This window comes from Panicum virgatum, chromosome 7K (genome assembly GCF_016808335.1).
Source record: "Panicum virgatum strain AP13 chromosome 7K, P.virgatum_v5, whole genome shotgun sequence".
In the NCBI taxonomy this organism is placed as follows: domain Eukaryota; kingdom Viridiplantae; phylum Streptophyta; class Magnoliopsida; order Poales; family Poaceae; genus Panicum; species Panicum virgatum.
Window position 1 is genome coordinate 29,003,981 of NC_053142.1, and position 24,087 is coordinate 29,028,067.

At 45.0% G+C, this 24,087-nt stretch overlaps 1 protein-coding gene and 1 long non-coding RNA gene across 2 annotated transcripts; both read right to left on the minus strand.

Annotated features, from left to right (window-relative positions):
- Positions 1–10,787: 10,787 nt before the first annotated feature.
- Positions 10,788–17,104, minus strand: LOC120640786. Its single transcript, XM_039916704.1, has 13 exons — positions 16,844–17,104; positions 16,594–16,719; positions 14,896–14,993; positions 14,201–14,287; positions 13,899–14,029; positions 13,747–13,819; positions 13,619–13,664; positions 13,422–13,531; positions 13,189–13,296; positions 13,028–13,087; positions 12,531–12,592; positions 12,067–12,379; positions 10,788–11,436 (listed from the first exon to the last, which is right to left on the minus strand). The coding sequence occupies exons 1-13, from the start codon at positions 17,031–17,033 to the stop codon at positions 11,215–11,217; spliced, it is 1,626 nt and encodes a 541-aa protein (XP_039772638.1). The 5' UTR covers positions 17,034–17,104; the 3' UTR covers positions 10,788–11,214.
- A 2,892-nt stretch (positions 17,105–19,996) lies between these two features.
- LOC120640787 lies at positions 19,997–22,240 on the minus strand. The gene is made up of 3 exons (XR_005661993.1): positions 22,076–22,240; positions 20,959–21,030; positions 19,997–20,441 (listed from the first exon to the last, which is right to left on the minus strand). It is a non-coding gene; the product is annotated as an uncharacterized LOC120640787 (long non-coding RNA).
- Positions 22,241–24,087: the final 1,847 nt, after the last annotated feature.

Sequence of the window (24,087 nt, forward strand, 5' to 3'; positions counted from 1 at the left end):
CGAGGCGGGCACGGCGTCCAGGGCCACGGCGTGGAGGCGTGAATCTTCCCGCACGTGGAGTTTTGGCGGTTTTCTCAAAATCGGCCACCTACCCGGGTTTCGCGGACCCTCCAAAAACCGCGGTCCGGATCCTCATCCCCACGGCGGCATCGCGCAGAAGACTTCGACTCGAAGAAAGAACCTTGGCCGTCGGATGAGTCCTTGTATCTTTTTCCGATTTTGCCCCTACGGGCCTTCTAGTTTAATTTCAGCTCTTAGGGGTAGTTTAGTCTTTAGCCAGGGAGGTTAGGAGATTAAAAGGGAGAGGAGGGCAGCAGCAAGGTGGTGGCTTTTCTTTTCGGGAGACCTCTCTCCCAGGCGCCCCTCCCTCTCTTCTCTGTTCCTCCCTCTTCCTCTCTCTCTCGGGTAGAATTTCATCCATGGATTCTTGAGACTTTGTACTAAGATTGATCGAGAAAGGAGGCCCTCTCCTCCTTATGCCCACGGGGCTTTTGAATTTAAATCAATCTTGTACTTTGAATGTCTTTTGTGTGATGAATCTTGGTTCTCCCGTTTTGTTCTTTGTGCATTAGATTGAGGGCGGTTTCTAGATGATTTTGTGACTCCTTGGGGTGCTTCTAATCCATCTAGCCTAGTGCTAAATTCCCCGGAATCACGAGTTCCTTCTATTGGAGATTTTTGCGTTCTTGAGAAAACCCCGTTCTTGCTCGGGAATTCCTCGATTCCTAATGTTTCTTTGTGTTGGTGTAGCTTCTCCATAGCTACTCCACACTTCACCTAGGAGGTTTGGGTTGGGTGCACACTTGGGATCTTAAGCCGTACTTCCGATTTGAGAAAAAATTTAATCGGCTCCCATTCACCCCCCTCTGGTCGTCTTTTCGGTCCCTCAATTGGTATCAGAGCTTGGTTAAGGTTTTCATTACCCTAACTGGTTCGAAAATCATTTGGCGACCATGGCAAGTCTTGATAAGATCCCTGTGTTTACCGGCAAGGACTATGCTTACTGGAAGGTTCACATGCAGGTTTTCTTGCAGAGCTTGGGAGCCGAGGTTTGGGATATAACCAAGAACCAGGCTTACGAGGTGCTTTACGTTCGGGTCACTCCTCTTCAAGTGACCGAGCACGAGGCTAACGCCAAGGCTGTCAATGCCTTGTTCGCTGGCGTTTCTCGTGCGGAGTTCTCACGCGTCCAGGGTTTTCAGGAAGCCCACAAGATTTGGACGTGCCTTGAGAACTACCACGAGGGCACACCTCAGGTTAAGGCTAGACTTTTCGAGACTCACCGGCGTGAATATGAGAACTTCACACAGGGGCCGGGTGAGAGCATTGGCGACATGTTCAGTCGGTTTCAATCGATTGTGAACAAAGTCTGTGCTAACAGATCTGCTGATGCCCTTAACTACACAGAGCATGAGAAGGCTCTCAAGTTGCTCTACGCACTTGACCGCTCTGTGTGGGATCTCAAGGTGAACACGATCATCGAGTCTGCAAGCTATGAGACTCTGACCGTGAATGAGCTCTTCAGCAAGCTCAAGGGCACTGAGGTGGATAACCAGACACGAGCCAAGCTCAATGGTGCCCCTCCTTCCAAGAGCATCGCTCTTGTGACTGGCCCAGGTGGATCGAGCTCTAACGCTAACTCTGCTCTTGGCTTTTCTCTTGCCTCTTTGTCTTCTGTTACAGATGAGCAGTTGGAGACGCTGGGCGACGACGACTTGTGCCTCCTCATCAGCAAGTTTCAGCGTGTCTACCACAACAGGAAGAGGCGAAAGAACCCTGGGTGCTACCACTGCGGCGATCCGAACCACTTCATCGCCGACTGCCCCAAGAAATCCGGCGGTGGCCAGAACAACAACTTCAACTACTACCGCCACCGCGACCGCGATGAGGGAGGCTCCAACAAGGAGCGTCGGTGCCACAAACACTGCAGCCATGACCGGGACAAGGGAGGGTGCTTCGACAAGAAGTCAATCAAGAAGCGCTTCCAGTACAAGGCCAAGAAGCGGGAGAATGCTTTCTTGGCGCAGCTCAGCGACCTTGACAAGAGCTCCGACACCGAGTGCTCTTCTTCATCAACCTCCGACGACGACGACAAGAAGAAGAAGAAGAAGAAGCGGGACAAGGAAGCCACCGGCTTCATCGGCCTTTGCTTGGCGGCCGGTCGACGTAAGAGTTTCTGCACCATGGCGAGTGAGGTCAATGGTGCTCGTGCGTCTCCAGGTGGACATGCTACACCGACGCACGACGACTCTTCTCCTGGATCCGAGAGTGATTCAGAGGTAAACTCCACTATCGACCTGCTTGATACTGAGGTTAGGGAATTGTACGCCGCTCTCGACAATCAGAAAAAACTGCTTAAGGAAGCAGCTAGAGAGCGTAAGCGGCTTAGGGCTGAGCTGGCTTCTGCTAGAGAGAAATCTGGTGAGGATGAGTGCACTGGCTGCATATCTCACATGAATGATCTTGTTGCTCTCCGTGCCAAGCATGATGAGAACGTAGCGAACTTGGATGTTGCCAAGATCTCGCTGGCTGACGTGTCTCACGAGCTAGCTAGGGCCAAGCATGAGCTTGAACTGGCCAAGAACGCTCCTATCGTCAGTGATGTGCTTGAACGTGATTAGTGCTCCATCTTTAAGTCTGATCTAGCTTCTTTGCAGTCTAACTTTGCTACTGTTGTGTGTGAGCTAGAGGAGCTTAGGTCTGGGCATGTCCTGCTTGGTGCTTGTAAGCTTTGTCCCACGCTTAGGTCGGAGCTAGATGAGAAGAAAGCCTTGATTAAGTCTTTGGGGAAGACTAAGGTCGGGGAGTCTAGACCACCTATTGATTGTCATGTTTGCCCTGGTCTGATTTCTGATTTGGATAATCTTGCGGTAGAGAAAGCCAACTTGGAGAATGAGAACACATATCTTAGGGCGATTCTTAGTTGGGTTTCTAGTAGTGAGCCGCAGTTGGGCATGATGATCAAGCAGTTTAAGTGTGGTGATGAGTTTGGGGTCGGTTACACCTACACAAAGTCAGACTTTGACATGATGTATGGTAAGATCGGCAAGGCAGCTGGAGTTCCGAGTGATCTAAACACTGCTAGCACGAGCACGCAGCCTTCGCTTGTTGACCCCATGGATGGTGTGCTTAAATAACCACCAAAAGCTCCTCCACAGAAGCAGGTTTGGGTTCCAAAGCCTAATGAGCTGAGGAATCACCTCGATACGCTCTCTGCTGCCACAGCCCAGGTTGCCCAGAAGAAGGGGGCTGCTCCTTCCCGTCCAAAGGCGGGGCCTCCACCTCCCAAGAGAGAGGTGAGGTACCACTGCGAGTACTGTCACAGAGACGGTCACTTGGAGGAGTTTTGCTTCAGGAGGAAATGGGCTGTGAGGCGTGAGAAGGAGAGACGTAACTTGGACATGTACTCTGCTCAAGTACTTGGTCCTCCTCGGCGTGGTGGTAGGCAAGATGCTAGGGCGCGCCGTGTAGGTGGAGGACAGGGAGACGGTGGTGATTACCGTGCTCCAGTGGGTGGTCACTTTGCCGGTCGTGCTCCTGGTCGTCCTCAGTACGGCTATAGACCACGGGACCGAGGCTTTGGAGGAGGTTACGAGACACCACGCTTTCCTCACGGTGGTGGTCGTCAGCCTCGCGGTAGACGGGACGGGGGATATGCTTTGCCTGATTTTGCTAACCCTTCTGTAGAACAAATGGCTCGACACTGGTTTGCTTCACACTTTGCTAACCCCAGTGTTGAGACATTTGCTCACCCTTTGTCTCGCTACTGATGTGCAGGTTGGAGTTTTGGAGAACAGGTGGATCATGGACTCCGGTTGTTCGCGCCATATGACCGGGAATGACAAGTGGTTCTCCAGCCTCACCCCGATGCGCTCAAAGGAGTACATTGTGTTCGGGGACAATAGAAGAGGAAAGGTACGTGGAATTGGCACTGTTCGTGTTTCCGATCGCTTTACCCTGAGAGAAGTTGCTTTGGTTTCGAACCTTGGGTTCAATTTGCTCTCTGTTTTGCAACTTCTTGATGAGGTGTTTGAAGTTCGCTTCAAAGAGGGTTGTTCTCGTGTTTTAGATTCCAGAGGAGATTTGGTTTGCCGGATTTTACCTCACGATCGGGTTTTCTTGGTTGATTTCTCTGGAACTTCTCTTGGTCCTCCTTGTTGCTTGTTGGCTGGTCCTTCTTCTGATTTGTGGAAGTGGCATAGGAGACTTGGACATTTGAGCTTTGACTTGTTGTCGAGACTTAGCTCACTTGACCTGATCCGAGGATTGCCCAAATTGAAGTTTGAAAAGGATCTTGTTTGCCACCCGTGTCGCCATGGGAAGATGGTTGTCACCTCTCATCCGCCGATTAATCTAGTGATGACCACTCACCCTGGAGAGTTGCTACATATGGACACAGTTTGTCCTTCTCGGGTGATGTCGGTTGGTGGGAAGTGGTATGTTCTTGTGATCGTGGATGTCTTTTCTCGCTATTTTTGGGTCTTTTTCATGAGAACCAAGGATGAGGCTTTCGAGTTTGTTCGAGACTTGATCTTGAGGTTGAAAAACGAGCTACCCCATGTCATGAGAGCGATTCGCAGTGACAATGGCACATAATTGTAAAATGCTCCTTTTGACACCTTTTGCAGTGATCAAGGTCTTGAACACCAGTATTCTTCCCCCTACACTCCACAACAGAATGGGATTGTAGAGCGGAAGAATCGGACGCTGGTTGAGATGGCTAGAAGGATGCTTGATGAGCATAGGACTCCTAGAAAGTACTGGGCTGAGGCGGTTTACACCGCCTGTTGTGTGTCCAATCGTATTTTCTTGCGTGCTTTCATGCACAAGACTTCTTATGAGTTGTGATTTGGACGCCAGCCCCGTGTTGACCATCTCAGAGTTTTCGGTTGCCAGTGCTTTGTGCTAAAGGAAGGAAAGCTTGATAAGATTGAGTCTCGATCGTCTGACGGTATTTTTATTGATTATGCTTCTCATTCTAGAGCTTACCGTGTGCTGATTATTGATACTAACATCGTTAGAGAGACTTGTGAAGTCACTTTTGACGAGACTGCACCGTGCAATTCTTCTGTCTTTGAAGTTGCAGGAGATGATGACTTCGGCACCTCCATCTTTGAAGATGAGGAAGAAGAAGCTGCCGATGGTGATGCTGAGGCTACCACGTGTGCTGTGGACCCAGCTGCCTCTGCCACGAGCTCAGATGACGATGACGGCCCCGATCCGACTACATCCACTTCTCGGGGACCGATCGAGGAGGTGACCCAGCCTACACCAGTTTTGGTTGAGGAGGAGGCGAATTCGACAAGGGAAGCACCGCGACACATTCAGCGTCGTCATCCACCTCAACAGATGCAAGGTGACCTCAACGAGCGAGTCATAAGGTCTAAGGTAACATGTATCGCTGGCTTTGCTCATTCGGCGTTTGTTGCTTCTTTTGAGCCCAAAGATGTTGAACACGCACTTTCTGACTCCAATTGGGTCAATGCCATGCATGAGGAACTCGAAAATTTTGAAAGGAATCAGGTTTGGGTTTTGGTTGAGCCTCCGCCTGCTTGTAACCCCATTGGAACCAAGTGGGCTTTCAAGAACAAGAAAGGTGAAGATGGGTTGGTAGTGCGGAACAAGGCTCGACTTGTAGCCTAGGGGTTTTGCCAAAAAAAAGGGATAGATTATGAGAAAACTTTTGCCCCGGTAGCACGCTTAGAAGTGATTCAAATTTTTCTTGCATTTGCTGCTTCCAAGGGTTTTAAAGTTTTCCAAATGGATGTGAAATCTGCCTTCTTAAATGGTTTTATTGAAGAGGAAGTTTATGTGAAACAACCCCATGGTTTTCAAAATCCCAAGTTTCCAAACTGAGTTTACAAACTTCAGAAAGCTCTTTACGGTTTGAAACAGGCGCCTAGAGCTTGGTACAATAGGCTTAAAATTTTCTTGCTTGCTCAAGGTTTTAAATGGGATGTGTTAATAAAACTTTGTTCCTCATGCGCTCTGCCTCTGACTTTTTGTTGGTTCAAATTTACGTGGATGATATCATCATTGGTGGTTCTTCTCACGCTCTTGTTTCCAAGTTTTCTGAGTAGATGTCCAGGAAGTTCGAGATGAGCAATTGAGCATGATGGGTGAGCTGCAGTTCTTCCTCGGGCTTCAGATCAAGCAAACTTCCCAGGGCACGTTCGTCCATCAAGCCAAGTACACCAAGGACTTGCTACGGAAGTTCGACATGAGTGACTTGTCTCCTCAGCCGACTCCGATCAGCACATCGACGGCTCTTGATACGGACTTGGATGGCGAGGAGGTGGACCAGAAGTAGTATAGGAGCATAATAGGCTCCCTTCTGTGCCTGACGGCGACCCGGCCGGACATTCAGTTCGGGGTCGGCCTCTGTGCGCGGTATCAGGCTTCACCGCGCACCTCTCACAAGCAAGTGGTGAAACGCATCTTCAGGTACCTCAAGTTCACTCCTGAATTCGGTCTTTGGTATTTTGCGGATCCATCTCTTATTTTAGTTGGTTTCTCGGATGCCGATTTTGGTGGGTGCCGGTTGGATCACAAGTCGACTTCTGGCACTTGTCACTTTCTCGGTACATCGCTGGTTTCGTGGTCCTCTCGCAAGCAAGCTAGTGTAGCGCTCTCTTCCACAGAAGCCGAATACGTTGCCGCTGCTAGCTTCTGCTCTCACATTCTTTGGATGAAACAAACCTTGCAGGATTATGGGTTGAGTTTTGGTAGGGTTCCCATCTTTGTAGACAACATGTCTTCCATTTGCATTGCAAAGAACCCAGTGCTCCATTCCAGAACCAAACACATAGACATCAGGTTCCACTTCCTGCGAGATAACCATGAGAGAGGCCACATAGACATGATCCATGTACCATCCGAGAGACAAACCGCAGATATCTTTACCAAACCACTTAAGCATGAGACTTTTGCTCGCTTGCGAGGGGAGCTTGGGGTCTGTTACCCCTTTTAGTTGCTAGTTTTTCTTTGGTTAGCTTTGTAGGGCTTGATTCTTTTTCTCTTCGTTTTTTCTAAGTTTGGTAGCTGCATTTTGCACTTGCATTGTACATTTCAGCATTTTTGCATTGCCTCACTTGCACTAGCATTCTTGTATACATTGCTATAACCTCCTGGTGCTTGCTAGTGTGAGTTTATAAACGTGATCATGTTCAGCTTGCTCTTCTGTGTATATTACATCCTCTGAGTATAGCTGCTTTTGTTTTGAAAATCAAAAAACATGGTCACCTTGTCTTGGCTATTAGCATGTTAGGGCGTGTTGATATGCTTTGCTATCTTATTCATGCTAGTGTAGCTTCTTGATACTTAACTTGTAAAATTGATAAAATTGCTTGAATTGTGCTTGAAATGGAATGGAAAGATCCAGATGGGATTGCTTGTCGCACTGATCAAGCTTTCGGGACGGCTCACTTTGCCCTTGTGAGAACCCGGGCAAGGCTGTGCATGACTGAAACGATTGTCTTAAGCTTCTGATTGCCTTTGGCATAGACTTGGTCTCGTTGCTAAGTAAAGCATGACAAGCTTTCAACCCCTGGCATTAATAATTGCTTGATATAATCTGATTGCAAAATGGGTGTTTGCAATATGTTTTGGCTGTTTTTGGCTCACCTGTATGAGTTTGATTAGCACTGGTTTCCATTCCCTACTTGTTAGTGCTAGATCATGGGTGATGCTTTTATTTCTGCTAAACTGAACTTGCTTAGCTATAGACTGATTTGATATACCCTGTTAAGCTAGATGCAGGTCTTGTTTATGGATGCACACATGCTTGTGACTAGATGTTGCTCATATCCTTGTATCCCTGAATGCTTTCACTTACACCTCCTGCATTGCATTCATTGCATAGCATATTTTCAGGGGGGTCTCAGTTTCAGGGGGAGCTTTAGGTCTGTTGAGCCTTGATGTGTGCATGTGCCAACAAGGGGGAAAAGTTTAGTGATCGAACAAGGGGAGAATTGTTTGATTTTTGAGAGTTTCAAAAACTTGTTGTGCACAGGGCTTTGAGAGTGCATACATGTGGTGAGAGTTGCACTGGTGAGGGGGAAATGCATTTCAGTGGGAGTTTCTGCTTTGTTTAGCTCTTGGTTTTCTCTTTACTTCTGGAATGACTGTGTCGAGCCCTGCCTCTATCTTTGAGGAGTCATGTTTGTGTTTGATCGATTGCGTCGAGTCGTTACCCTTGTCTTGGGGAATCGATCTTTGCTTGGTCAAGTGACTTGTTCTTGATTCTTTCGAGCTTTTGTCACTTGTTCAAGTTCTTCATCTTCTTTGTTCTTCTCGGTTTTTGCTTCTCTCTTGGTTCGTTAGTGGTGTCTTGACAATGCACTCATCAAGGGGGAGATTGAGGAATGTTGAGTACCCTCTCCTGGCTGTGATGAGTGAATTGTCAACCGTGCGGTGTGATCGTGTGCTTGGTCTTTGGTTGTAGGTACACGGGCGTCGAGTGTCGACGGAGAGCTGCGGTGGACGGCGGTGAAGGGCAGCCGGGACCGGAGCTCGGGCCGGGCAGCAGCTGTGGCGTCCACTCCTGGATCGAGGGCGCAAGCACCAGTGGATGGCGGGTTTCTTGGTTTGCGCCACAAAACCAAGTTGGCGGACGGCGGTTGAAGACGCCAAGTCATGGAGGCACGGCGTCGGTCTCGGGACTGGCGGAGGAACGGGTGTCGACGGCGTCTAGGGCCTCGCTGCGGGCGAGGAGGTGACGGGCGTTGGGTGGCGTCTAGGGCCGTCAGAAAGCCGAGGCAGGAACGGCATCCAGGGCCACGGCGTGGAGGCGGGAATCTTCCCACGCGTGGAGTTTTGGCGGTTTTCTCAAAACCGACCACCTACCCGGGTTTCGCGGGCCCTCCAAAAACCGTGGACCGGATCCTCATCCCAACGGCGGCATCGCGGAGAAGACTTCGACTCGAAGAAAGAACCTTGGCCGTCGGATGAGTCCTTGTATCTTTTTCCGGTTTTGCCCCTACGGGCCTTCTGGTTTAATTTCAGCTCTTAGGGGTAGTTTAGTCTTTAGCCAGGGAGGTTAGGAGATTAAAAGGGAGAGGAGGGCAGCAGCAAGGTGGTGGCTTTTCTTTTCGGGAGACCTCTCTCCCAGGCGCCCCTCCCTCTCTTCTCTGTTCCTCCCTCTTCCTCTCTCTCGGGTAGAATTTCATCCATGGATTCTTGAGACTTTGTACTAAGATTGATCGGGAAAGGAGGCCCTCTCCTCCTTGTGCCCTCGGGGCTTTTGAATTTGAATCAATCTTGTACTTTGAATGTCTTTTGTGTGATGAATTTTGGTTCTCCCGTTTTGTTCTTTGTGCATGAGATTGAGGGCGGTTTCTAGATAATTTTGTGACTCCTTGGGGTGCTTCTAATCCATCTAGCCTAGTGCTAAATTCCCTGAAATCACGAGTTCCTTCTATTGGAGATTTTTGCGTTCTTGAGAAAACCCCGTTCTTGCTCGGGAATTCATCGATTCCTCCCAAACCATGGAGTGATTCGTCGATTTCTTTGGTGGGTATGTTCACAAGGTCTTTGTGATCGTGCCTGCAAAATTTGGTGAGATTTGGACTTGTTTTGATCCTCCAATCGTCAAGTCTTGGATCGAACCGAGAGCAAAAACAGAGTTTCTGCGTCGAGTTGGATTTTTCCTATCATCGGTTGAACCGGCGTTGCCAATGATTCAACCGGTGTTCAATTCGGGTTTTCGACCTAGGTTTTTTATTGCACCGGTGCTTTAGACTCTACGTGCATCGGATCAACCGGCGTTACCACTGGGTTTGCTGTTTTGCCCGTTCAACCTGCGTATAGAATTTCCTTGACGTCGGTTTAACCGATGTTCAGCACATTTCAATTTGGTGTTCCTCTGGACAACTGACCGGCGCTCGTGAACGATTTCCTCGATTCATCCGGTGTTCAGTTTGTCCATTTTGAGGTCACTCTGGACAACTGTACCGGCGTTATAATTTGATTTTGTCGGATCATCCGATGCACTATCGCCGGTTGAACCGACGCTTTTTAAACCGTTGCATCGGATCAACCAGTGATAGCTTTTCTCAGCTGCCGGCTCTGTCTCACCGGTTTAACCGACGTATTCAAGTTCATATTCGTCGGATCAACCGGTGAGTTATACCGTGCGTTTTCTAGCGTTGTTTTTGCGTGTTTGCTTTCGCGTTTTGTCTCGCTTATTCCTAAAGTTGCTTTGTGTTGGTGTAGCTTCTCCATAACTACTCCGCACTTCACCTAGGAGGTTTGGGTTGGGTGCACACTTGGGATCTTAAGCCGTACTTCCGATTTGAGAAAAAATTTAATTGGCTCCCATTCACCGCCCTCTGGTCGCGTCCCTCAGAATTGAGCAGAGTTGAAGCGTTTGATTGGGTGATGAATTGAGCAGAGTTGTTCGGGGACATCCCACCGGCCCTATCGTGGTCGCCGATGGAGGCGTCGTTGATTTTTCGATCCGTCAGAGGGCTAAAACTTTACCCGCATGTGCTCCATCGGAATGGCACCATGTTCCGACGGGTCTTCCGTCAAAGCAATACCCGCAGCCAAAAGAACAGTCCACAAACAGTGATTGAGCTGCTAAACTTTATTTTTACCTGTGCACAAACAATTTCACTTTTTCAAATTTGCAACGAAGATGTGACGTTGACATAGGCACATAGCTTGTTCAGACAATGGCCTAAACTAATGCATCCGAAGGGTGTATATCCCTTGCTGTTACATTATTCAAAGACTCATTGATTCAAATTATTTGGGCTGGATGGTTAGGTGGCTAGCTCCAGAAATGCTAAAAAGAATCATTAATGATAACTTGATGAATAGAGCATGCAATTGGGTTTGATTTGGCAATTGAAAAAAAAAATTGGGGACTAATTTGAAGGGCGTATCCCTTGTCCAGAAAGGGTCCAAGAACCAATTCAACATATTAATGGTTTTCACATTATAAAAGCCCCTGCAATTGGGTTTGTTTTATTTAGAAAACCACCAACTCCACCCAGAACGATTGAGCTCTTGCTATGTCACGGTAAGGACTGAGGAGCATGACGTAGGCCCACGATGAGAACATACCAGCAGCATTAGAACAAGCAATGGCAACTGATATTCCGCCTTTTGCTGCAGCCGCTCAATTTCTGGCCCTGGTAATCTATTATTGATGTAGCAGAGCTTCAGGTCTCCTGAATGCATTGAATGGTTAGTACTAATCACGATCTACCTTCAAGAACTGCCATCATGTTGACCCTCCATGTCTGTGGGGTATAGTGTGTCAAAAACTACCAGTGTAAAGAGATTTCTTATTTCGGCATGTGTACCATAAGACAGGTTATGGTAATTGATTTTCCCATCACTTTTTGGTTCATAGCCATGCTCCTTTTTGCCATATTGAACACACTCAATGAATTTGACAACCTTCAAGTATGCTTGTAGCGGTATAAATACCTAGAGTAGGATAAAGCCGATTATTTAACAGGAAATAAAAACAACAGTTAGTGTCATAAACCAGCACTTGCACAGTTACCAGCAACACTACTTTTTATTCTTTGTATACCTTAGAATAAACAAGAAATAGCAGAATGAAGACCAAAAACTCATTTCTCATGTCTTGCTTAGTTATTTTCAACATTGTAACCTAACTTTATTTCTGCCCCGCTCCCATGAATTTTAAGCACAACCATCAGGATGGTTAGCTGCATCACGTGTAGCACATAATTCTTTGCTTACTTTATTGACAAAATGAGAGCCAAAGCCTCAATTATCATGTTTATCATTGTTATTTTCAACAATGTTAACTATTTTGGTATCTGCCTTTCCCACTCCAGTGACTTTAACTACAGGATCAGGACAGTTGACAGCATCAAAAACGACAATAAATTCTACACTTGCTTACCTTAGAACAAAATAATACTAACAGAATGAAAGCCAACTCAATTCTCATGCTAATTACAATTTTTGACAATGGGAATTAATGTTATATCTGTCACACTTCCATAACTTCAATGTACCTTTCTTGCAGATTAAATCATTAAACATCTAACTTAAAAATGGAAGACTAGAGTTGGTAGTGCTTACAAGATCTGAGGATGGTGCTTGAGGAATTTTCGCCATAGCTTTTGCGACAAAATATTCATCAGTCATTTCAGCTAGCACCCGCTTCATCAATGCAGCAAAGCTTTGTACCTCATCCACCAAATGCTTATCAGCCCCGATTTGGGGTTCTAAAAGCTCTCGAAAGCTAGTATCATGTTGCCGGTTGATTGATTTTCCAATATCCACTGCCAATGACATATCACCTCCCAGGTAGAATGCTAGTGCAAAAGTAGCCACCACCAAAGGATCACATGGTTGGCGTGCCAAAGCTTCATGAAAGGCTAAAAGGCTTATCCTGTAGTGATAGAGCAAGTAGAATATGTTAGGGAAGAACAAAACTAACTCAATTACTCCAGTTTCGACAATGTAAAGAGTCCACATCAGCTAGAAATGAAATAGAAAATTTTTTCCTTGTCTGCTAATAATAAGTTGGATAATTTACTCACCATAGACTATTATGGCATGGCCTGTTGGGTGCAAGAAAATTATCCAGCTTAGAAAATAAAACCTGCGCAAAGAATTGATAACATAATCAACCTAATGCAAACCTACCAAGTACATAAAAAACATATTGAACATAAACAGCAACTAAAATGACATTAAAAAAAATCTATAGTGCGTATTTGGATTAGTAGCATGCTAACAAAACAAAAAAGTGCCACTGCTGACTGAATATTCAATCTGAATCCACCAAGATATGCAATCATAAAATCTTCATGCAAATTTATATAAGAATGACAATTTGCCACAATTTCTACTGAACATGAGGAAATGTTCTCTGCAAAGTGGGACATGTAGCGAGAAGAGCAAAACAAACACAAGTTTCAATTTCATTTACAGCGTGTCAATTAAAGATTTGAATTATTTTCAATCATAATGTGGCAAGTGCAATTCCTTTATATCTACATGACTACAGTAAACTAGTAACCAATTTAAAACTTACAAGTAGCATATTGGTTCCTTTATCCTTTCTCTTAAAACGAGTTGAAGCGAAATAAGCTGCCTGTATAGTCAAATCAAATCATTTAGTCAAAAGCACAAGAACCAAAAGCTCAACAGATATTTGATTTCAATATATGTCCCTTCCTGATGCCATGGGCTTACCTGAAAGGGCAACAAATGTTCAAGGAGACCAAATCTCCAAAGCAACCTTAAAGAAGCTTCAGCGGAACCATAAGCAAGCATATAGTTCATCTCCATGAGTATTCTTCCCTGCAAAATTGTAAAAAAAATTAATCAGTAAGAGGAAAACATACGAGCAACTTCATGGCAGTTCGTTAGATAAGTCAAAGTGTCATTGATATAATGAAACCAGATTGTCCATGCCAGAATCAGACCTTGTCAAGTCTTGCCACCGAGCAGGCAAGTGTTCTCACATAATAAGCTGTTTCTTTGGGGAAGCTAAACCCTAACCGAGCTGCAATTCTGATTGCACGTAGAATACGGGCTGTTAATTACATGCTTGTATTAATGACAATGATCACACAGAGAGTAGAATAACAATCAAATAAATGCTTAAACTCTGGATTCTGACCACAGTCCTCCTGGAACGAAGTGCCAGCAGGAATTACAGTACGAACCTGTTGAAAGGACAGGACTGTAAAATGAGCACAGAAAAAGGACTTTAAACTAATGTAAATGAAACAAACAACTACCAGAGACCTTAGCTTTCTTAATATCATCAATGCCTCCCAAGTAATCATAGATCTTTTCTGAATATGGGTTGAACATTAACCTGCACATTCAAAACAAAAGAAAATAGTACAACCTGCAATATGGCATCCAGTTACATTCAAAAATACAGAAACACTAACCCATTTATTGTGAAGTCCCTCCCTTGACAGTTTTTCCAGCGAACAAAATCATTCTTGCTACAGTTTTGACTCTTTGAATTGTAAACCGGGCTGCCACTTGACCCCCTTGCACAAGTACTAAAACTAGACACCTACCAATAAGAAGAATGAGATATATCTGGATACTCGAATGCAAATGGAAAAACTGAATCAACAAATGACAACAATAAAGTGTGCGGTTTGCCAAGAAGTAGCTGACGACTAGAGGTATGTATTGTGCAGAGGGTGATGCTATTTAGAATCGGTTAAAGGGTAACACTAACCTCCACAATGGAATTGTTCTCATGTACATGGCATATGGGGAAACGCCTTCCCACTATAACAGCTGATCCTGAGAAAGTGTCTTTCACCTGCGGAGTTTAGAATAATAATCTTAATTGGCACAAACACATTGTATAAGCAATTTTTCTTTGGAAGCTAAACTACAAATTCTGAACATGAAACTTCACAATCAGAATGAATTGATCACCATCTGGGTCAAACTACACAAAAGGTGTTTCTTTAACCCAAATTAATAACATGTGATAACTAAATAAGCACTACATAAGTAGGATAAATTTAAACAAGCATACACATTGATAACTTATTTGGCACTGGTACATAAGCCGTACTGATATGTAATGGCTTTGGAATATATATGGGTATATACAAGGTCAAAGTATATATCTTCATTTCAAAACAGAAATGTTGCACCTAATACACCAAAAGAACCTCTATGGCTAAAGCCAGCAAATAAGTCACAACTGTGCCACACTTTATAGCTTTTAGCAACAATTTAGTACTAGCTATTTGCAAAACTATAACAGAAACTTAACTAATAATAAAATAGATTTAGGTATCTGCACAATCCAATGAATCAATAGCTCCAAGAAATGTATGCCCCAAAACTTGAGCGGGCTATTTCATTCCAATAATTGAATTACATCATGCTAGCATCCTTTTTAATTTGAGTTATAACCTGCCTAAGATCAGCTGTTGTTATTATGTCAAAATCTTTCGGTGTCTTCTTCATTATGAGATCTCGAACACAACCGCCAACAAGGTACACATCATATCCTGCACAAAAAGTGAAACATATAAACAAAACCAGTAGTGCAACAACCCCCCAACAATAAGGGTACTCAAGCACCAAATTAACAGATGGAGAGAAAAATACAGTGGAACTAAAATCATCCGATGGATACAACACTATGGAACAAGGCATCCCTCAAAGCTTCCATGCATATATTTAGATCACCTACATCAAATGACATGAGGTTCATGCAACCTAGATGTCGAAATAAGCAAGATGTAATTTATTAATTTTTAACTCATAACATGCTAACATTAAATACATATAACAAGCTAGATTCCACAAATTCCTGGAGCAATATAATCGAGGAATGAACAAGCTTTCATATTGGAAAAAAAAAACTATTTTGGAAGTATTTTAAAAACATCAATTAGTCTGATATCTCCACACAACTACAAATCAACAGATAGAAAATCAAAATGAAATGATCTTACAATTATGACACTAGGCATTGGATCCTATAACCCATCACCAAAACAACATAAACCATACCATCAGCCGTAAATGGTAGGATTGTAATAGAGTCCTGTTCCTAGCAAGGTTGTGGTAGGATCAATGTAAAATCACACATCCTATAATGTTATGTAAGATGTAGGTGTTTCAATGTGTCATAGGCCTCGACTTGAGTTGTGCAATGAGTACTGGGTGGTTAATTTTATAGAAACAAACAATAGTCAAGTTGATCTTTATTTCCCTAGTTTTTTAGTGCAAAAAGTTCAACTAATAGCCATATTGTTGAAATCACTAGTCTACTCGTAGAAACATCTAAAATAGCACCAAATCAAAATACCTGAACATTATTAGGAACAAAACGACCAGATAGCATTCATAGTACTCTTGCAGGATCAGGTATGGTCTTGAACAATAATTTCAGGACGATGTTGTGACCTCTGACAACCATAACACCACAAAATGCCAATACTTTCCACGTACAAACTAATTGGCTATTTGTATCTGACATGATATAAAAGCACTATGAACTACCCATATTAATTGACTACTGGTACCCAACAGGATACAAATGTGGTTTACAGTTTCCTACCCAATTAGACATTTCTCCAGTAATAACATTTGTATCTATCACAAAAATAAAGTCTGCCAGAGATGTTTCTCTCTTAAAATTGATTTTATTCATGCTACTCAAATTTGTACGCAAAGTCAATAAAGCAGTATTTGTATTCAGTTACAGTACACCTAACTGAAGGTTCTGGTCAAGTTAATGTAATCAAATGCAGGTATTAACTCTGCTTCCATACGAGGCTATGAGCAGAGTGTTCAATCCAGTCTGCAATTGCTATGATAGCTGACCAGTAACTAAGGGTTTGTTTGCTTGGTGCCCTGGCAAAGCTGCCTGGCCCAGGCAGCGAGCTCAGGCGTCCGATTTTGGTGGCCTGGGGTCAGGATCGCTGCCTGGGCGGCGTGCTGCCTTGCAGGGCTGCATCCAAACAAGCCCTAAGTATAATTGAGTTTGCTAGTTCAATCGTTGGACCTCGGGCTGAAATCCAACTTCAACAGTGAGAATTCGGGATTGACCACAACAAATAAACCAAACGCTGGCAGGCCCCATCAAGGCCGAGGCCGCACCTCTGCTGCGGAGGCGATGCAGGACGTTCCAGGCCTCGGCGGGGATCATGGACTCCTCGATGCCGAACCTCTTGGCGCTGACCTTCTTCCACTCCGGCCCCTCGAAGCCCTCCGCGCCAGGCCCGCCTGCGCAGAATGCCCACGGGCCACACCCGGTAAGCGGAGCAAAGCAAACCCTCGGGGTTACCAACCATAGCATTTCTCCGTTGCCGCCAAGCCATCAACCGCAACGGCGGCGGGGGAGGCCTACCCGCGGATACGGGGGCGGTGGACGGGGTGGAGGAGTCGGAGGGCGAGGGCGAGGGGGGCGGGGACGGGGACGGGGACGGCGCGCGGCGGCGGCGGCGCGGGGAGGCGAGCGCCGCGAGCGGAGACGGGGCGAGGCGGCCGGGCCGGGTGAGCGAGCCCAGCCACCGCAGCTCCGGGGGGCGCAGGGCCATCGCGACCGGGGCGGCGGCGCGCGCACGCGAGCGGCGCAGGAGAGGAGGGTGGATAGCGAGAGCTGACTGCTGAGGCGGCGGCGAATATGCGATCTCCTCCCAATTCGTTCGGTGTCGCTTCTGCCAACCGGCTGCTTTGAGGCCCATGGGCTGGGATGGGGCTTTGGGTAGGCTGGGCTGGTAGATAGGATGGGCTGGGGTTCATCGTTGTTTTTGATTTGACTCTGAACCGGCAATGTTAGGAGTCGCTCGGGTTACTAGCAGTCAAACCATCGCACAAGGCCTAATAATTTTTTTTTATTTTGAAACAAAAAATTTTTGTTTCCAAACAATTTTTTTGTATTACTGAACAATTAAAAAATAGTTCCAGAACAAAATAGACTATGAGCTAGTTTGTTGGGCCAGTTTAGGCCCAACAACATAAAATCTGTAGTGGGTGATAAGTCTGTTGGGGTTCACTCGCGTAACCCCAGCAGCGCCCACCTAAAACTCCTGGCGATGGATCCAACAGGACAAATACGGATACGTGGTCTGCGTACGTGTGGAATATGCGTGCGTCGTGAATGTCTGAGTTGTACTGTGTAATTAAAAAAAAACTAGAGGTTCTACATTGGCGTTTGAAATCCAATTAGTAAGAAAAACATTTACAAGTATATACATTGCTAAAACTAAAAAAATTGTTGTTACTCTTCCAATACTGTTGGGTATTTTCATGCGTTGATGATTTCGAAGCTAAAAGGCGCTTTTTTTGTGGCTGCATCATCTATCACAAGAAGGTCCAAAAAAAATAAAGCATAAAAATTGTCTGCCACATACAACAGCTACGTGCAGCTATTTATGCGCATGTTGGACTCATGGAGCCCTCCTAAGTCCCTTGTGTTGGACTTATGGAGCCCCTTCCAAATCTCTTCTACAATTTTTTGTCATGAATGCGCTGCGAGGAGAGACTGAAATTGTCTGTAGGAGGAAATAAGCTCCTACTAAAAATTATCCTAATCCGCCACTATCTAAAGCATTGTACATATAGGGCTCGATGTCCAACTAATAAACTTATTAACTTAACATAAAAATGCAGTGCAGGGTACTTCAGAGAGACTCGATGAGATGAAATGACATTCAGAACAATTTGTTTTGTACAGCAGAGTACTACAGAAAAAATTAAGAAGCGACCTCTTTCCCATGCTATATATTACGCTGTTTATTTTTTATTTTTTTGAGAATCACGCTGTTTAATTTGTTTTGTGAGCGTGGATAGATCAATCGTCATGGCACTGGAGGGTGCTGCCAGTCTGTATATATATTGTACAAAAAATGAGATCATATTATTATTGATTGATGACATGGGCTTAGCTTTAACGGGCCAATTGTCCTGGCTTATCTTGGGCTTCCCAGCCCAGCCTATCATCTCATGAGGATTAAAAAGATGGACTATAGCTAGCTTTTGAGTGTTTGGTCTCGTTTCGAAACATAGTAACCTTATTTTATTGATCTAAAAAAAAGTAACCTTATTTTATCTATGGATCGGATAATAAAGAAATGCATGCCTTGTAGCATCTTTTGCGAGCCATGCATGTATGCAAAAATGTATACACTACCAGAAAAATGGCTCATTCGTCCCCAGTAGTTAGTACCGGTCATGCTTTGGTCCGGTACTAAAGTTGTCTCGACGCCACTTTAGTACCGGGTTCAAATTTGAAAGCTCCCAAAACTATTTTAGTACCGGGCCAAGCCACTGGCCGGTACTAAATGTTGCATTTTAGTACCGGTGGGTGTTACCGTCCGGTACTAAAATGACACATTCATTTAGTACCGGCCGGTGGCTTGGCCCGGTACTAAATGGTCCTCTCCCACCTAGTCGCAAGTGATGCATAGGTGGGACGGTAAGGAAGGCTCGCGCGAGGCTGGAGGTCGTGAATTCGATTCCCACGGACCGCGCACGCGCATAATTCGCGCGAAATTCCCACGGACCTAGCTGTTCAACACTTTTTTTCTTTAATTTTTGGGTGCAAAACCATTTAGTACCTGTCGGTGTTACCGACCGGTACTAAATATTCCCTTTAGTGCCGGGCGTTTTGGCCGGTACTAAATGGTGTGCCATTTAGTACCGGCCAAGCGGTACCGGTCAGCCGCCCGGTACTAAATGAGGGTTGCTGACCGGTACTAATGTGAGATTTTCTAGCAGTGATAGTATAGTATAGTACTACTGCATGGGCCATGCACGCACAAGCATCTTTTCGCCTAGCTCTCTGGCCGATCCCCTTTTTCTGTACGATCAAGCAGCATGAGCAGCTATATATGCACGGCCAGCGAAAGCGATAGCGATGCGTCGTCTCTTTCTCTTATGAAAACGATGGAGACCCACCTTTTTTTATCTTGCGCTCTGTTTTCTCGATCTTTCCATGCATGTAGTGATGGCCTATGATGCGTCTGGACTCTGAAGAGCGTAGTAGTAGTGGGGAATGCTGTGATGTCTCTTGCCTGCTCTTTTTTTCCTGCGCCCATTTGGTGATTGGTGTAGAGCTAGTGGCGTGGCAATGAGGCATGCATGGGGCATGGCGATTGGCAAAGCACTCTCTATCTCACTGCTGGTACATACAGTGATACCGTAGCACTTGAGGATGTGATCATTTCAACGCACGCTTGATCGATCCGTGTACGTGTTGTAGACATGCATATTGCCGCGCGCCAAAAGCAAACTGAAAGCTGTATATCCATCTTTGGAGATGGATCCCTTCCGCCTTTTATTTAATTTACTAGCTAGTGGGGGGAAACCTTTAGGCCTCGTTCGGCAGCCCTGTTTTCAAGCCAGGCCTGTTTTCAAGCCAGGCCTGGATCGAGTGAATCCTCCTGGCTTCACTAATCCTGGTCTGGTTTAGTTCCAACTGGTTTCAATCCACCCCCTATAAAATTATTGTCCGGTCGTACACAAGGTTTCATTCCGGCCGGGCACTTGCAGCAAGCACTATATAATACAAACTTTCACATTCCGTAGTGCATTCAAAGCACTATCAAAGAAAGCACATTCTGGAGTGATCACAAAATATATAATACATACTGCCATATCAAAGCAAACACATGCTGGAGCAAGCACTATTTGAGCCTGGAGCAAGCAGTATCAAAGCACTAGTCAACAAATGATTCAAGCATTCGTTTACAGAAAGAAAACCTTTGACTGCCATATAAGGTATAAAGATAGAAAGAGCACGTTATGGCAAAACAGAACTAGGTCTCAACGAGGTGACAATATGCTAGAGAAGTAACGTACTGATCCAAAATTGCAAACATAGTAACATTGAACTCCTCGGCCGAAACAAGCTCCATTATTTAGCCCACTATATATATAGGTGACATGGATAAGGTATAACTTAGACCTTGAAACCTCTTCTTCTTGTCAGATGTGTTCTTGAGCTGCACAAGAATAGAGAGTGAACCCAAAAATTAAATAGCACTAATGATTGTAAATTTCTACCACTGAAACTGAAATCTAGCACTAAGCAGATGTAAGTCAATATAGATACAAGTCATTATTAGATAGTAAAATAAAAAACAATACTTTTGCTGGTACAGTTCACTAGGTGGATCAGAGTTGTGATCCACTTTGATACCAGACAGCAACACTAAGACCCATTCAGGTGCCAAACTATGCATTAACATAGATCTATGCAAAACACCAGTCAAAAACAAATATGTACCAGACATGAGCTATAGATTTTGCATAGAAGGGAAATAGTTAAATCTGAAATTGAATATGATAATGAGATGTGTGTTTGCCTACAGTTCAGTTATCAAACATTCAGCAAGCTAGCAGGTGTACCGTATTTATCTGGAAGCTTGAATGCAAGAAACAAAACTCAGTTATATATAGACTCATACAAGAGAACAGGCCAGTCATATAGAACAGGGCAAAATATATTTACTGGAGTACCTTTCGGAGTCAAAACGGGTCCCAGGAAGGAGGTGGCTCGTCTTCACCAATTCTAGGAACTGCTGGTACAATCTGAATAAAAGCACAAGGTAAATTAAATAAAATTCTATTCTGATTTCATCTATAGTTAGGAAAGATAATAAACACTAAAGGTTAAAATGTCCATCAAGTTCATCGATCGGCTAACCTAGCTCCTCTAATGTTTCAGTATGACCGGGGAACATAACAGCCAAGGTTTAATATATAATTTTCTAAAATACAGTGAGCAATTTGATAAAAAAAATAAAATTTGCCAAGCAATTTAGTACATAAGAGTAAATAACTGAAAACATGGTCATATATTTAAATGATATCTTAATATCTAAAATAGCTCGACGACAATCGGAGAATCAAGCTGGCATGGCTGCTAGGTTGCCATAAGGTTGGATTGAAAAGGACTCTCTAGAAAACAAGCATGAGTTATGTGATGGAATCATCAAAATTATGAAAAATTATATTAAATTGAGTATACGGCTGAGCAGAGTATTTGAATTAGTTTGGATTTGATCTGGTGACTAGCAGTTTCTCCAAATTAGAGACCTAGCAAATTAAACTATACAACCACGGTAACAATTGCTCGTTGTGTCTTGTCAGAAGAAGTATAGAAATTGATATAACATATTAATCCAATGGTGGTGGTCACTGGTCATTTCATCAGTCATCACCGGTATCAATGTAGCAGCCATCCCATCCCCATCTACGGAAGCATGCAAATCAACACACGTCCTCATGTCCAATTTTGCTACAAGCTAATGCTGCCGCTTGCAGTCGCTTGCAAATCAACACACGTCCTCATGTCCTCTTGTTGCCTTGCGCCGGTGGTGGTTGTGGTGGCCGCGGAATATTTCCGGTGGAACGAGCAAGCAGATCTTGCAAAGGATCTAAGCCCACCCGAGGCTGGAGATGGAAAGAGAAAGCAAGAGAGAGGGAGGAACGCCAAGGCAGCCGCAAGCCCGGACCTCATCGTCACTAGCCCGGACTGGCAGGCCTAGCGACGGATCTAGCAAGAAGGCAAGAACTCTAGCGCCCGAGAACCCTAGCACTGGAAATGGCAAGGAAGATGAGGCCGATGCGTTACCGGCGAGAAGACGGCGGAGTGCCGCGCCGCTGCGCCGTCGCCGTTGCCGCCGCGCCGCCGCGCCGTCGCCGTCGCCTCGCGCCGCCGCCTCCTGATTTCGCGTCGTAGACTCGCGACGCCTCGCGTGGTTTTGTTCCGGGAGGGAGGAGGTTCGGCTTTGTTCCGGGCCTTGGAGCTGGAATGGGAGGCTGATCCGGCCCATGTTTAATTCCGGGATAGGCCAACCGAACAGCGATTCCGGGCCAAACCTGGTTTCATTCCGGGCCGTCCCAATCCGCCCGGATTGGGCCTCATTCCGGGCCGTTCCGGGCCTTGCCGAACGAGGCCTTATAGTATCCTGGTACTAGCCGGTTGCATGGTCCGGTACTAAAAGAGCCCTTTGGTACGCGTTAAGATACATCCAAAAATATTTCAAATCTGCTGGGAAGAGACCGATCCCACGAACGCTGATCCAATTCCCACCGATTTTTTTTTGTGGTGGATGGAAGGCTCTTTCTCTAGTAGCTTTTTTCATCTTTGTTCTTTATTTCTTGCTCGCCCCTTTTGTCATCTGATCCAATGCATATGCAGCATGCATACCTACGAGCTACCATATGCATGCATACCCACATGCTGTATGTGTGTCCCCAACCCAAGAATCCACAGACGACCACAACTGACCTACTAGCTAAGTAGCTAGCAAATGTAAAGGGCCGTCAGGGCAAGGAGTAGCAGCTTTACGCCTTAACACATGATGGGAATTTAGCTCTTTTGTAATTGCATGTAGCCCTAGCATCCACATCAGAAGGCACTACATACCGGTACGGTTATTCCTTGCCCAGTGTGCACGCTCGTCTTTTCCCAGCTTTATATATCTAGCTACCAATTAATCTGCGCTTCTTTTCGGTACGATGTCTGACGGGACTTTCATGTGCGTTCTTGAATCTTAAGCATGTCGCCTATGGTTCTCCACCAATGGGATGATTGTTATATCTAGCCAAAAGGGGTGGTTCCCTGTCCCCTAAACTTGCCGATTCCTCTGGAGTTATATAGTTGTTTCAAATTTTTGCTAACATATATTTTTGGACTTGCTACTCTACTTCAGGTTTGTGTTGGATCGTAATAAAAAACTGTAAACAGATCCTTAATGTATGATAAGTCCATGTTCTAAAAGATATCAGGGAACATATCAAGTGCAAACCAACCTCTTCGTGCAAATAGTGCGAAATTCAATCTGGTCCCCCGGATCAACATCCAACATATAAGCAGTATGTGGTCCAGTACTACCAAGAAAGAGACCACCAGCAGGACCCAAACCAATGATACTCAAGCTGGCAAGGCAAGACTTGCAGCAGCAAGCAAGATGACGACATGAAGCACCTCAACATGTGCGTGTGACAGCGATCATCGATAACATCAGAAACCAAACCACTGAAGGCTGGAATAGAGTATGCAAGTATGCAACAGAAACAAAGGCATGCATGCATGGATGGAAAGCTCTATTATGTCCATACTCATGGCCTTGACCATGCACAGGAAAGCCCACACATTCGCATGGAAAGCATACACGCCGCGGCATTTCCTCTTTTTTTTTTAAAAAAAAAAACACAACCCTACTGCCGGTGCCAGGCCCAACCACTTGTTTCTTACTCCCTCCGTCCCAAAAAGAATGTAAATCTCGTTTCTCGAGGAGTCAAACTATTTCAATTTTAACTAAATTTATTCAAAAAATTACTAACATTTGTGTTTCCGAATAGATGTAGTATAGAAGTATATTACATGATTAATCTAAAGATACTTATATTGTAACACAAATATTAATATTATTTTGTATAAATTTGGTAAAATTTAAAATTATTTGACTCCTCGAAAAGCGAGATTTATATTTTTTTTGGGACGGAGGGAGTAATTTCTTCCCCTGCCGGCCCAGGGCTGCAGTGTCGGCACACGTACGTACTGTACTGTGCTGTGTGCTGTACCATGCAACCTTGTCAGTTAACAGTAATAAATTTCCTTGCATTACGCACCTGCAT